The 15,986-nt window shown below is 43.0% G+C and overlaps 1 protein-coding gene across 1 annotated transcript in view; it reads left to right on the top strand.

Annotated features, from left to right (window-relative positions):
* The first annotated feature begins 10,903 nt into the window (after positions 1–10,903).
* vipr1b (vasoactive intestinal peptide receptor 1b) overlaps positions 10,904–15,986 on the top strand; it is a 69,502-nt gene continuing 64,419 nt past the window's right edge. The window contains exon 1 of the mRNA XM_019871855.1: positions 10,904–11,308. Coding sequence (XP_019727414.1) covers positions 11,111–11,308 — 198 coding nt within the window. The 5' untranslated portion in view covers positions 10,904–11,110. The remainder of the gene's footprint in view (positions 11,309–15,986) is intronic.

The raw sequence follows: 15,986 nt of genomic DNA, 5'->3' as shown, positions 1-15,986 counted from the left end.
GCAAAGAGCCACATCATAAACATGGGCATCATGTCCTCATGCGCGCGCACACACAAGCACACGCACACGCACACACACACACACACACACACACACACACACACACACACACACACACACACACACACACACACACACACACACCCCCCCAATTTTTTCCTTCCACCCCTTGCGGTCGACTTGGGACCAGTCCGCTGGCTCCCGGTCGATTGCGATTGACGTATTGGGCACCCACTGCCTTAAAATCAGAGGTAGTTCCCTGACTAGCTTAGCTCTTAGCGTCGTTTGCGCATGAGCGGCAATTCAGTCATGTGACTGGTGGCCCTCTATGTCAATCAAGTCACGGGATTGATAATAGGCTGACGTAGTACATTCTGTGTTTTTAGCGCTCTTGTTTGCATACAAAGTGCTGGACATGGAGCAACTAACATATACAACAATAAAGCAATAAAATCAGTAACAAAGATGGTAGAAAGCACCAAACAGTAAAACTAAGATCAAATCTCAGTCATACTGAGTTTTTGACGCTTGTCGTGAGAAAGCCCGGGAGCCGCATTGAATTAGCCAAAGAGCCGCATGAGGCTCACGAGCCATGGGTTGGCCACCCCTGGTCTACGCTCTGTCACTCTTGACGCACGTGAAGGCGGTGCTTCTCAGCCACTTGATAGGTTAAAATGAAACCCAGGAACTAGCAAAATGAGTAAAAAAGAACAAAAGTCTTTGGAAAGTTTCTTTGGGAAGGGGAAAAGGCCCAGCCAGGAGAAAGAATAGGAGCTTACGACTTCCAAGAAAAAGAAGGATACAATTCATAGACAGTACTTAAAATATGGATTGATCTCAACAGGAGATTCCCACGCGCCAAGTCCACTCTGCATAATATGTGGTGCATATAGGTGAGTCGTATTTTTCATGCATTTTGTACGTTCGATGTATCTTATTGTGAGGGCACGTTTAAATGTTACCATAGCGACCAGAGAGTGTTGCGGCCAGTTAGGACGTTCCTCGTGTTATGATTCGTGTTTTTACTATGTTTCGAAAATACCATAGTTTTCACGCGCGTCAGATCATATTAATGTTTTGGGGGGTAATTATCCCGCCTTAAAGGCCGGTCCCTGAAAATATTTCTGAGATTAAACCAGTTTGTGGGGCAAAAAATGTTGAGGACCGCTGGTCTAACACCTGGAAGATACAGTCAGACCCACCTGTAATGTGAGAAAATCCACGATATAGACTAGGGATGCCCAAGTCCAGAGAGGCCCGATGCAGCCTGTTTGAGATGTCTTCCTCTTCCAACACACCTGATTGAAATCATCAGGATCATTTTCAGATCATACACACAAAACTTGCAGGTAACCATTAAATATATCAGATAAAAAAAAAGACTGCTTTGTATAGGTAAAAATAATATTTCACACTTATCAGCTCTCTCTCTTTCTCGCTCCTTCGTTCATCCCCAAAATTCTTCATTATGAAGTCATCTTGTGAAAATGATCTGGATCAGATTCCTGGTTCTGGAACAAAAAATAAACTCCACTTATCAAGAAACAGATTTTGGCGTTTTAGTATTTGTTTATAGACATAATAAGGATCCAAATAATGCATCTCAGATAACGAAAAGTTCATCATTGTGGACACACGCTTTGCCCATCATACGCATCAGGGTGACAAATATCCACTTTTAAATCAACTGGTGTGAGTCGATTAAAAGCAAGATACCAAAATCATTGGCAGATCTTCTGGACGCGACCAGTCAAGAGAAGGGCAAGAGGATGCACCGAGGATGGATTATGAATAACCTGATGCGCAACCAGAGGATTTATCTTTGCTTCCTGCTGAGTGAAGTTGGACCCATTTGGAAAATTGAAGATAGGGAAAGCATCAAATTACACTAATCATTTGCAATACAGTATACAAACATGCGTTCAATTTATTCTCTTTTGAGATGATGTGATCTTTACGTCCCTTCAGCGCATTTGAAAGCTGCAGAAGCTTAATTGCGTAGGGTCAAAAAATGTTAATTTTTCTTGTGGGAGGTAAAAGCGCAAACAGTGGAACCTCTGGTAACACACTCTGGAGGCATGTTGTTGAGTCTTCCCGTGAATACTTTAAAAGGTTAAAAATGATTTGTGCTGTGCCCTTAAGGAGTGGCGGGGGGAGATGGGGGTGGGGGCTTTTCACCCCCCCACCCCCTGATTGCAAGGCGCCACATTGTGCAGCTTGAGTGGAAACAAAAGCACTCAGAAATGGACAATGCCTGATGTTAAAGTGTCGCACAATGACAACGGGCCGGGGCGGCTAATCATGTCATTTGATTGCTGCTTTTGTCTGACAAATGAGAATGTTGCCCTGCTAACGGCTCAATGGTCCCTAAAAATCCCTTCCACACGTATTATTTTGCAAATCTCTGGAAAATAACCCAAGATGGTCATTTTTCATAAACCAATGCACAATCACTCCAATTGGTCCTGAGAAGTTTCAGGTCAAGCTCTATGCTATTCATGTCCTATAGAAATTCAGTCAATGACCATGATTAGCATGAGTAATAGACTGAGGCATGCCATGAACAGGGAAAACTATGAGTAGGTCATCGAAGCAGCCCATAATTGCACATAAAAAGTTTGAATGTATATTTTACAAAATTAATTGACGAAGACTGAAAACACTCATTTTAAACATTACCTATAAAAAGAAATGCCAGTCAGCGGAGCCAAAACATACGTGTCAAAGAATCTACGTAACTTCTGCTAACGACCCAGGCTAAACTTAGCACCTCCGAGATGTTAAATAGTTGAGATGTTCAACTTTCAATGAAACGATTACCCCATTTTGTTGTATCTTAAGGCAGCGGTTCCCAACCTTTTTTGCCCCACGGACCGGTTTAATATCAGACAATATATTCAGGGGCTGACCTTTTAGGTTGGACGGATAAATCCAACAAAATAATATGATATGACCTGCATGAAAACTCTGGTATTTTCGAAACATAATAATAAACATGAATCAAGACACGAGGAATGTCCAATCTAGCCACAACGTTCTCTGGTTGCATGGTAATATTTAAACGTGCCTTCAAAATAAGATACAGCAATCGTATTTAAAGTAGGACTCCTGGCACTAGCTATTAAATATATTTAAACGTGCCTTCAAAATAAGATACAGCAATCCATAGTAGGACTCCTGGCACTAGCTATAAAATGTAGCCTTCTTTTTCTTAAAAGTCGTAGGCTCCTCTTCTGTTTCCTGGCTGGGCGTTTTCCACTTCCCAAAGAAACTTTCCAAAGACATTTGCTTTTTATTCATTTTGCTAGCCACTGTTTTTCATTTTAGCGGTAACCCATTATGTGACCAAGAAGCGTGCCTTGATCTGTGTCAAGAGTGACACACTGTTAACGGATGTAATCCGGTAATTTTTCAAAATAAAACGTCTTTCAGATTCCGAAATGAATAAAATAAGAATAAGAAAACCTTTATTTGTCTCAAAATGGAGAAATTTGCAATCTACGGCAGCAAAATTTGGAGAGAGGAAGGTGGAAAAAAAACCATGAAGTCCCGGATTTGCACACACAAAATAAATGTAAAAAAAAAAAAAAAAAAAAAGAACTGTACACAGTACAGAATGCAATTAAAAAATATGAAACATAAGATATACGCATAGATGCAACTGCATATATGCTGCATAAGGTGGCTGTGCTATTAACAATGAGTGAGTGGGGGGTGAGTCCAGGTTTGTGTGTTTATATATGTGTCCATGTGTGTTTATATATAAAACGGAAATAATGTAAGTTCTTTATTCCTTCTGTGCGGCCCGATACCAAATGATCCATGGACCGGGTTGGGGACCACTGTGTGAGGCTATTACAGAATGAGCCCATAAATACAGAGAAATTGGATGAGGTTTTAATTTTTATGAATTTTCTGTAGAAAACAGCAAGGTGTTTGGCCATAGAGTATCGGCCACTTGCAAATCTCAGTGTCTCGCGATGCATTATGGGTAAGGGAATCTCTTTGACTACCAACTTTTCCTTACGAACTACTGTATTGTGAAGCACAGTACATACAAAGCTGTACCATTTCAACTGTGGGAATTCAACCCCCGCTCCAATTTATGTATTTGTATTTTTTCTTTGGCTTAACAAGTGTTATTTTGTTCACATGACGTCAGTGAAGTGATCTGAGGCAGGGTAACACAGCGAATCAATCGTCAAAGTGATATGCTACGATAATATTGAAATGATCATATGTTGTCTCTCAACTGTCTGGTAGCATGTTTACCGTACTTTGCCTCTGTGTGTTCCCTACTGGTTTCAAGATATTGTCAAAATGAATGTGATTGTGAAGAAATGTGTTCAAGAAATTTTACGGCACGTCGGCATCACAGTGCACAGGTGTGGGGTTTGATTCTGGCTCTGACCTTCCTGTGTGGAGTTTGCATGTTTTCCCCATGTCTGTGTGGGTTTTCTTCGGGTGTTCCAGGTTCCTCCCACATTCCAAAAACATGCATGCTAGGTTAATGGAACACTGTAAAATGTCCCTATTTTCATTCATTCATTCATTTTCCGAACCGCTTGATCCTCACTAGGGTCGCGGGGGGTGCTGGAGCCTATCCCAGCTGTTTCCGGGGAGTAGGCGGGGGACACCCTGAATCGGTTGCCAGCCAATCGCAGGGCACACAGAGACGAACAACCATCCACGCTCACATTCACACCTAGGGACAATTTAGAGTGTTCAATCAGCCTGCCATGCATGTTTTTGGAATGTGGGAGGAAACCGGAGCACCCGGAGAAAACCCACGCAGGCCCGGGGAGAACATGCAAACTCCACACAGGGAGGCCGGAGCTGGAATTGAACCCGGTACCTCTGCACTGTGAAGTCGACGTGCTAACCACTGGACTACCGGGCCGCCTGTCCCTATTTTATTCCATGTTTTTCGTCCGTCTGAGTCTATTTCTGTCTGGAAATTGTGACGAATGAATGGATGTTTACAATACTTTTTTTTCAACTCCAATGTTTAAGCCTCTAAATGCCATTAAATCAATTAAACATTGCACCAAATGCACCTGCTGTTTTGTCACATGGGGCTTAACCCTTTCGGGGACAGCGGTTACTACAGTGGACAGCTTATCATGTTACAGCATCCATCCATGAATCCATTTTCTGATCGGCTTTATCTTGACAAGGGTCGCGGGGGGTGCTGGAGCCTATCCCAGCTGTCTTCGGGCAGTAGGCGGGGGACACCCTGAACCGGTTGCCAGCCAAGCACAGGGCACACGGAGGCGAACAACCATCCATGCTCACACTCACACCTAGGGGGAATTTAGAGTGTTCAATCACCCTGCCATGCGTGTTTTTGGAATGTGGGAGGAAAACGGAGAAAACCCACATAGGCACGGTGAGAACATGCAAACTCCACACAGAAAGGCGGGAGCTGCAATCGAACCCGGTACCTCTACACTGTGAGGTTGAAGCTCTAACCACTTGACCATCGGACCGCCCTCACGGGGTGGATGAAAGTGGTTAAAGCCTTTTAAACAATGCTTGATAGCTTGAAGTCATACAGTACAGCTAGACATACACCTATGTAGTGTCATACAAAACATCTTATTGTTTGGTAGCCTCTTTTTTTTCCACCCTGATAACTGCAGACAAGCTTTGTTGTATCATTCAGCCTGCCTTGACTATCTCTGGAAACAAAATGTTTCCATATCTCACATCATGCATCTTTTTTTTTTCTTGAGGAGGATCAGATGGTCTGCACGGGTGCTAGAACTAGAGGTACAGTAATTTGTTTTTCTCTCCAAAAAGCTTTGGGGGAGTAACAAAGTTGCAGCCCACGACAGAGAGTGCCACAGTATGCCTACAGATGCCTGAGGCCCGGGCTCTTTCACTGTCACTCTTAACGTAGATACAGGCGGTCACAATATGTTCAGGATGTGGCAGGATGAGTGGTGCAGGAATAGATTTAGCTCAAAAACACCTGAGACACAGCTGTGGTTAACTTCATTATGCTGGTAACTTCTTTTGTGTTGGTTCTCTTTACTGTCGGTAGATTGTCTATTATGCTCAGCTGCAGTTCACAATCTGCATTGTTTGCAACCCCTAGTGGGCTGCTTGTTGTACACCATTGTGTTGCCTGCTTATCAAAGACGTGTCTTTGTGTGAACTCAAATCTATTTCAGCCTCTCACTTCCATTAGATTTGATAACGTCATGTCATGTCAATGCAAACATATATTCTTTATAAAGTGGAACCTCCCTTTAACAGACTAATTGCTGACATCAGACTACACGAATGTAGCTGATTTCGAGTCGACAGACATGTCTTTTGAATTGTCTTGCCACATCGTAGCCCGCGTCATGTGACATACTCAACGCTTCACGATCAAGTCTGGCGTGTCACAATTTTTGTTCGTCTTGCCGCATAGTGCGACGTGTCCATCGTCGTTGGCCAATAGGGAGACATTGCTCTCCTAACTTTTGACAAGAGACTGGACGTGGTGCACACGATCACAATGTCATGTACAGTATTTAAAAAGTGATATGGGGAAAAATTGGAACGTATATGTAGCATTTCAACTCATGCTACGTTTGCTAACGGCAAAGCTAGTAGCTGATGACAGTGACCCTTCACTTGTCGCGATTAATGGGGACCGGGACCCGACCGCGATAAGTGAAAAACCGCGAAGGAAGGTTGGCTCCCCTCTAGGAATTTTTGTGTTGGTATATATGAGTACCAGCATGTTTAAAATATGTAAACAGTATATATACTTTAGATATTTGAGACAAAGACTACAGCAGTACACGTATTTACCTAAATCTATAATTATGAACCTTTGTGCAGTTATTAACATTCATCAGCATTGCCTACTGAGAGAGGCCAAGAGACTTTTGTGTTGGTGATGTGGAAGTCGGCTCTCATTTGACGCTCTGACGGTGTAGCCGCCGTTAGCCTCCAGATAACTCCTGGCCAGCTATCCCCGCGCAGCCGATGTGTTTTTGATAGGACAATTAATCGGAACTGATGAGAGACGTGCTGCTGCTTTCGGAAAAGCCCAATCTCTCTCGCTCTCCCTCCAAACACAACAGAAGAGACAAAGTGCCAGAGTCAACAGCGTGACGAGACACAAGGGATTTCTCTCAGCACTGAGCCCTTCTCACCACCTCGCTAGTGACCTGATGGCGGGGTGGAGTTTATGTCCAAGTGGGTAAGAGAGAGAGAGATATATATATATATATATATATATATATAGAAAAACGTGACATTTTTTACATGACAGAAAATGAAACTTACGATTCAATACAGCTAGAGTAAAATATGTCACGTTTTTGTTGCTTTGATGATCATTCATAAACAAATGCAGACCCCAAAGCAATACAACCAAACAGGAGCAATTTAACACATCTTTTATTCGACAACCAAAGCAGCACTAGCTTGTGAACATCCATCTATCCATGCATCCATTTTCCGATCCACTTATCCTCACAAGGGTCGCGGGTCGTGCTGGAGTCTTTACCAGCTGTCTTCGGGCAGTAGGTGGGCGACACCCTGAACTGGTTGCCAGCCAATCGCAGGGCACACAGAGATGAACAACCATCCGCGCTCACACTCACAACACGGACAATTTAAGAGTGTTCAATCAGCCTGCCATGCATGTTTTTGGAATGTGGGAGGAAACCGGAGTACCCAGAGAAAACCCACGCAGGCCTCGGGAGAACATGCAAACTCCACACAGGAAGGCCAGAGCCGAAATCGATTCCTGCACCTCTGCGCTGTGAAGCCGACACGCTAGCTTGTGAACATAAAGATTAAAATGGATGCCGACAATAGGTAGACATAAAACTTGGCTTACTAACTAAGGGAGGCAAAAAAAAACACCCCAGCAACCTTAATAAGGTAGACGTTTAAGCAAAGGAAAGCAATAACAAAGAATGCAGCAAGGTGCAAAGAAAAACACTTAACATAGCAACTCTACCCTGTGTACATCGTGCATGTGAAGAGAGGCTAAGATCGGGTAAGGAACACTAGAAAATTAATTTCTATTTCACAAGGTCAGCAAACTAGTCAGATGTAAAAAGAACAACAGAAAGTACATTCATAGACCAACACGAGGAAGGAAATAAACAAATGCGACTGCTAACTCGATGGGGAATTAATTGGCACAAAACAACAGGCAAGTGACAAAAGTTTGGCGACAAGCACTGCTTCTCTGGTGCTTCAAAGCCTGGCTGATTGAAATGCAGCTCAGGTGTGTGCCGGAGGCTCCGCCCATGCCTGTCAGCTCTGGAAAAAATAAGAAACTAAGCAAAGCACCAGACAGGAACATAACAAATTGTGGCTTACGGATAATGCAGTCCTAAAATTCAAGCTCAGTCATTTTTAATATTTTGGAATAAGTTCAATATTGGAAACTTGTCACACCCTAAAAAAAAATTTTAAAAAAGTGATTAATCAGGGGTGTTAGCGAATATGCAGGGTTCCATGAGGTATCGGTATTTCAGGGGGTCAATTCAGGTACCATGTTCTTGTGGAGCACTCTTCCAGGACTCCCCGAGGAACACATTCGAACTTCTCAGGTCCACAAAACACATGCTAAAATGGTTTTCCAAACTCCCATGCAACCTCTGGAACTCTGCGGGTGTAACGCTGATCCACTTTTCCTCTGCCAGGACAAAAACCTGACTGCTCCTCCTAATTCTGAAATTGGACCTCCTCGCGGACTGGCCTCTCAAGAGCCCATAAATAGGCCTTATCATTGGTCCTTAAAAAGGTGAGACGACCATCCTGTGCTAAGAAGAAAATCCAAGATGGCGCTATAGTTGGCAGCTGTCGGCAAGAGCTCTTTAAGAGCTTTGCTTTTTGTTGTTTTTATCTTTTGTATTGTCATATGGTGTTTGTTGTCCTTCGTGTGGACCTGACGTGGATTGTTTTCGGTGTTTTGGCCACAAAATTTGTCGAAGAAGAATCTGTGCTTGGTGGTTGCACCTCCTCAGCAGCATGCGTGTACCAGCAGATTTTGATTGGGAGGAATGTCGGCGTTATGTGACTGTTGCCACTGGACAGCCCTTTACAGGCGTTTTTTTGCGCCTGTAATGGGCAGCAGTCTGCGTTAGTGCAGCTGAATGAATGGCTTGCGGAGCAGAGGATGAGGAGAGAGGAGCTTTGGCACGGAGCGCAGCTGCGTATTTGGAACTGAGAGTCACTGCTTAGAATTGGTTAGCACACCCGCCTCACAGGGCAGAGGTGCAGTGTTCTAATTCAGACCCCGGCCTTCCTGAGTGAAGTTTTTATGTTCTCCCCGTGCCTGCGTGGGTTTTCTCCGGGTCCTCCGGTTTCCTCCCTCATTCCAAAAACATACACCATAGGTTAATTGAACACTCTAAATTCTCCCTAGGTGTGATTGTGGACCCGACTGGTTGTTCTACTGTGCGTGCCCTGAGAAAGGCTCAAGACTGCTGGGATAGGCTCCAGCACACCTCGCGACCCTTGTGAGGATAAGCAGAATAGAAAAAGGATGAATGGATGGACCCTAGTGAAGAAGAATGGTTCAGAACAAAGACAGACGCGTATGGGTGTATTGCTGTTGGACCACAATGAATTCCTTGTGCGTGCAATACACACACACACTCCATCCCATTCAAATCTGCTGCTGTAGATTGCAAATTTCCCGAGTGTGGGACAAATAAAGGTTTTTTTTAATCTTTTTCTCATCTTTATATGACTATGTTCTCATCTTTACATGGCTAATGCAAAGAATACATTAAATGATCACGTTCCAATTATGGAGTTATGATAAGAACATGTGCAATTAAGTGTTTTGCAGTTTTTAAAATCCTCTTTCAAAATCTACTGTGAAAATGGGTTCCCATGGTAATGTTCTTGATAAAACATTAAAAATATGGAAATTCCTACAAATTACTCTGGAAGTGAATTTCGATAGACTGGCAGCTATAAACTTCTAGTACCAAGTATGGTGTGACACCGTTACCTTGAACATGGTGTTTATTCTTGGTAATTCACAATGAGCACAGAAGTCGAATAACAAAACACGGGAAAGGATCTGGTCGTCCACGGAGTATTTTCAACATGATTTGCCACCTTTACCATGTTTGTCCTGGGTGACCCTCCCGGGAGCATAAAGACCTCAGACAAGTTAGCACCTAGAATCATTGAGACACATAAACTTCTATGCTTTTAAGGTGATAGTTTCGGTAGGAGTTTAATGTCCATCCATCCATCCATTTTCTTATCCGCTTTATCCACACAAGGGTTGCAGGGCACACACAGACGAACAACCATCCGCGCTCACACTCACACCTAGGGATAATTTAGAGTGTTCAATCATCCTGCCATGCATGTTTTTGGAATAGCGGAGCAAATTAGAGCAGGCACGGGGAGAACATGCAAACTCCACATAGGAAGGCTGGAATCAAACCCAGTCGCTCTGCACTGTGAGGTCGACGCGTTAACCACTGGACACCGGGCCGCCGGAAGGAAATACAGTGTTTCATTAAGATGGAACACAAAGGGGGCAGATACAATGAAAACATCAGGAGCCCAAGAATTGAGCCCTGTGGAACACCACATGACAGTGGGGCAGTTCGTGAGTCAGAGCAACCAAGGCTAACACAAAAGAAGCGCTAACCACTTGACCACTGGACCGCGGAGTTTAATATGATTTCAAAAAAAAATTATTATCATGATGATGATGATGATGATTATTATTATCCATCTCTCAATTATCTGAGCTGCTTATCATGACGAGTGTTGCAGGGATGCTGGGGCTGATCCCAGCCATCTTCGGGCAGTAGGCGGGGGAAACCCTGAACTGGTTGCTATCCAGTCGTAAGACACACATTTATTATTGTTTTTATTATTATTATTATTGCTTTTTAGTTATTTGCAGCGAAAAACAGACGCGTGACGCCAATTACCTGCTAATTATTGGCATGCTCTGCTATTAGGGAGACAAAGCATCTCATCATGCCAGTGCATTGTTGATTGTTATAGCCTTCCTCCAGAGGGTGTCTGTATCTGCACTCAGCCTAGACTAGTGAATGATGAGAAGGAGGACAGAAGGGGAGGAGGAGGAGGAGGAGCAGCAGCAGCAGCTCGAATGAGTGACTCCACAGCTGGAAGAGCACTCACAGAAGCGTGCATTGCTGTTAATGGTGTGGTGGAAAACGCTATATTACTTCAGTGCAAAACACTTTTGGAGGACCCTGTCAAGATCTGGAAGAACTCTGGACCCCGGACCAGGATGGATGCTTCACTGATGCTCCTTGTCTTGATGACCCACAGATATATACCAAAGGTAAGAACATCTATCAATCCATTAATTGAGATTCAATGTTTTCCCAACCTTTATTTAGACCAGGCATATATCTTACATTAGAAAAATCTCATGACACACCATCAAATAAAATTGTCTCAAAAAGTTTGTACTCTATCCTGAAACAATGATGAGATTGTCTCAATTTGCTCTTGATTTTACTTTGAGTGTCTGCCCTAAATCCGGGACTGCTCTCATGTTCTGTTAGAGATGAATGGTAACAGGTGGATGCACTGGCTTTCCTTTGCTATCTTCTCAACGTTATTGTTCTGACTGTTACTCTATGTAGGTGGCATGAATAAATGAAGAAAGACACATTATTTCCACTACATCAACAATAATTATTGGGTCAAATAAGGGGAATTGGATAATTTCCCAGGGCACACATGATGATCTCTCACAACACAATGTGCCGTGTTGGAAATCACTAATCGAGTTATCAGCTCGGTGAGCATCTAAAGCAGCGGTGAAAAAAAACAAAAAAAACAACAAAACCCTTTGTGCACGGGGCCCACATTTGATTTGTAAAATAAATAGACAAGACAGATAATACCACACACACACACACACACACACACACACACACACACACACACACACACACACACACACACACACACACACACACACACACAGATATATATATATATATATATATATATAAACTTTTTCAATATTGAAATTCATTTTATCATTTTAATTGTACAACATAATTTGAGCACTAAACAAATCATAGGGTAACTGTTTCTTAGTTGTAATAATCCAGTTAACCAATTATTTCATGAGATGAACAGAGGCGGGCATTTTTGTCAGTGCTGATGGAAGGTCTGTCAGTTTTTCACTGACGAATTCTTGTTTTGCTGGCGAATGACAAATGATGGAAAACTTTGAAACACCGACGGACAAAGCGCCAATGGAAGCAGTTTTTAGGCCATCACCTGAATCGTCACTCACCCTAGTTGTGGTGAGTACGTCATTGACTGAAATAAAACGAGTGCTGCAAAGCATCACACGAGGATGTAATATGATGCCCAGCGCGCACTCGAACATAATGTCGTAGCTCAACTAACTCTTATGTAATTGATGGGTTGATGATACCTCAAGGAGTGTATTGACACATTACACAAACTGTGTGGGACACTGTATCAACACTGTGTTGGTTATTCAGTAGTGATGTCTGCTGGAGCTCTAAAGTCAGAGCAGGTAAACAAAATGAAGTTAACCAAAGTGTTGACTCATATGAAAGAATACACTAAAAATTGATTCATTCATAGATTTTTATTGAGGAAACGTTTTTGAAAGGTATTTGCTCAAAGGCGCTTTCATGCCAAGCTGTATCATATCTCAGAATTGATGAGGTGCTGAAAGAGCTGCAGAACAAAGGATTAAAATCTCCAAGAATGCGTCGTTATTTCATGTAACACACACAGAACATTACACTTTTTACTGCAGTAGGAGTTCCGGATGTTGCTGCGCCACGGTCATCCTTGCCCATATGGATAGATGGCACCGTTTCATAAAACAAAAGTACCAATCACCATAGATTACAGTGCAATAGATTAGTTTCATGTGACGCATGCATACATTAAGTCTGGCTGCGCACGCACCTTGGAGGCAGAAAACACACGCTTGTGAGTCGTAATAGTCTCTTGCCGTGGGTTGTCAGAATGCAAAGAGTACACACAGGGATCTAGTCTTTTATAGAATTCCTGCTGGTAAAAACCCCTTTCAGAAAAAACGGTTAAAGTTATGGTTACAAGCTTGAAGACGTGAGAGTTGGACTGAGGAGGCAATTAAGAATGTTCGTCCTTGCAAACAACAGTGACGTCATTTAAGATGCGCGCGCATCTTGGAGGCAACGTTTGCAAACATTGAAACTCAGAGCGTTTAGGAATTTTTGTGTAATTGCATGTGGATACCAGCATGTTTAAAACATGTAAACAGTATTTATACTTTACATCTGGGGTGGCCAACCCACGGCTCATGCGGCTCTTTGGCTGGTTCAATGCGGCTCCTGGGCTTTCACCCGACAATTGTCGAAAATGCCTCGGTGATGGCGCTGCCATTAAAACAACGGTGCTTAATACATAGAACGTACTACATCAGCCTATCACCAATCCCGTTACTTGATTGACATAGAAAGCAACCAATCAGATGACTGAATCACCGCTCATGCGCAGACAACGCCGCTAAGTGCTAAGTGCTAAGCTAGTCAGCAAATTACGTCTGTTTTTAAGGCAGGGGTGCCCAATACGTCGATTGCAATCGACCAAGAGCCAGCAGACTGGTCCCAAGTCGACCGTGAGCGGCGGGAGGAGGAAATAGGGAAAAAAAGATTTGTGTGTTTGTGGTTTGTAGGTTTCATTGATGTTCGGCGCTTAGGCTGATGATCGTCGTGGCATGCACGCATATGTGCGCAAGTGCATGGTCGTGTGTGTGTGTGTGTGTGTGTGTGTGTGTGTGTGTGTGTGTGTGTGTGTGTGTGTGTGTGTGTGGCTCTTTGTAGTAACACAGAAAAAATTTGGCTCTTAGTTTCTGACTGGTTGGCCACCCCTGGTTTACATATTTGAGACAAAGACTACAGCCAGTGATGGCAATGGCGAGTGATGAAAAAAGCGAAAAGGGGCGTGGCCTGTGCGGGGCGTGGCCTGGATGGGGCGTGGTCTGGACGGTGGCGTGTTAATTACAAAAGTGGCACTCAACATGCTGAAGATGAAGTGTATTGAATTTACACACTATTTGAAGCTTGAACAGAAAAAAATCCCAAGATTGCCAGCCACTATTCTTTCAAGTGAAAATTTGTGCAATTTTGCTTATGCATTCCTGGTGAGCACCAATATGTAACTCCAAATTTGCTGCTCAAAATCAAAACTAAAAAAGGAAACACATTCCCTGCCATATTTAAGATTTGTTCATGACTTGTATTCATAAAGTGTTGTGTAAATGTGATAAAAAAACTGTTGATTCTTACCTCATACAGTGATAGTGAAGTCCCACACAGTTTACTATATATGGGTTATGAATGTATTTTATTATATAAAGTGGATGTCTATTTACAGTATATACAACAATATAGAGTTTCATGGGGTAGAATACTTTATTTCCGCTTCATTTTAAGTATTTTAGCAAGCGCTAAAAGCTTATTGGTCCTCTCCGTCTTTTTCCACTCTCTTTTTAGCCAACTCCTCTTGTTTTTACACAGGCTGTCGAAAGGCGCTTGAGATCGAGTAGTTACTTTTCAGTAGAAATGTCTGTTTTCGATGTTTCACCGAGGTTGCGTGACTCTGTAAAGCTTTCCATCCTCTCGATCCGTATAGAATGACATCGTCACACACTGTACACAGAGCTTTACCGGCGACATCGAGCTTTTTCATGAAATCCGACACAAGCACAAATGGTTCCTCTTTACTGTTTCCTACTGGGGACACCGTCAGCTTTCTATCCAACCAGTCCCATCGAAACGTGTTTTTCAGAGCTGCATCTATCTGACGCACTTTAGCTTCGCCGCGAGTCTCGATAACATTCGGCATTCGCGAGAAAGGGGATTAGGAAGGCGAACACGGATTGGTTGTGATTTATATTTGCCGATATAGCGACCAATCACAACAAGTAAGACATCATACACGTCCAATCGCAGGGCTGTTTACAATTGGAAGATGGAAAGACTGATCGGGAGAGCTCGTGAAAACTCGACGATAAGGTACCTGACCCCCCCTAAAATTTTCTCAACGGATTTAGACGATTCACAAAAATGATCCATTTAAGAAATAAAACGGCGGATTTCCTCGTATCCGCGGAAAATTGCCATCACTGTACAGCAGTACACATATTTACTGAAATCTTTAATTATCAAACCTCAGACAGTAATTAATATTCATCAACATTGCTTTTTGAGAGAGACAAAGAGACTTGTGTTACTCACTTTACGCTGCTCTGACAGTGTCACCGCCATTAGCCTCCAGCTAGCTGCAGGCCAGCTATCCTCGCACAGCCGATGTGTTTATGATAAGACAATTAATCAGTAATGATGAGGAGGAGGCGAGCACAAAGCAAACAAAACAACATGAGACACTGATCAGAGTCCACAGCTGACACACTGATGAGTCAACAGTGTGGCTCGACACTGATCAAGGTGGCAACCATGGAATGAGACACTGATCAGAGAGTCAACCACGGGACAATACACAATGTGCTGGGTGGGGCTTTGAAGAAGCACAGCCAATCAGCTCACGGGATAAATCCACTCGTGCTGTCATTGGTCGACGTCGCGCCGGGAACCAATCATGCATACAGCCATACACAAAACCTCTGAATCATTCATCACTTTTTTTTTCTGAATACAGTACTTTGAAAAAAAATGCAATGTAGTGAAGCTGCGATAAATAAAGCATGATATAGCAAGGGATTAATTTGATTAATTTGACAATAAAGTTGTATTCAATTCAATTCACTAATTACTGTATTCATAGATGGCAATTTTCCGCGGATCCGCGGAAATCTGCCGTTTTATTTCTTAAATTGATCATTTTTGTGAATCGTCTAAAGCCGTTGGAAAATTTTAGGGGCGGTCAGGTACCTTATCGTCGAGTTTTCACGAGCTCTCCCGAACAGTCTCTCCGTTTTCCGTTTGTAAACAGCCCTGCGATTGGACGTGTATGAA

Source organism: Hippocampus comes, unplaced genomic scaffold, assembly GCF_001891065.2.
Source record: "Hippocampus comes isolate QL1 unplaced genomic scaffold, H_comes_QL1_v1.1 scaffold412, whole genome shotgun sequence".
Lineage (NCBI taxonomy): Eukaryota > Metazoa > Chordata > Actinopteri > Syngnathiformes > Syngnathidae > Hippocampus > Hippocampus comes.
This window is presented reverse-complemented; position numbering and strand designations above follow the sequence as displayed.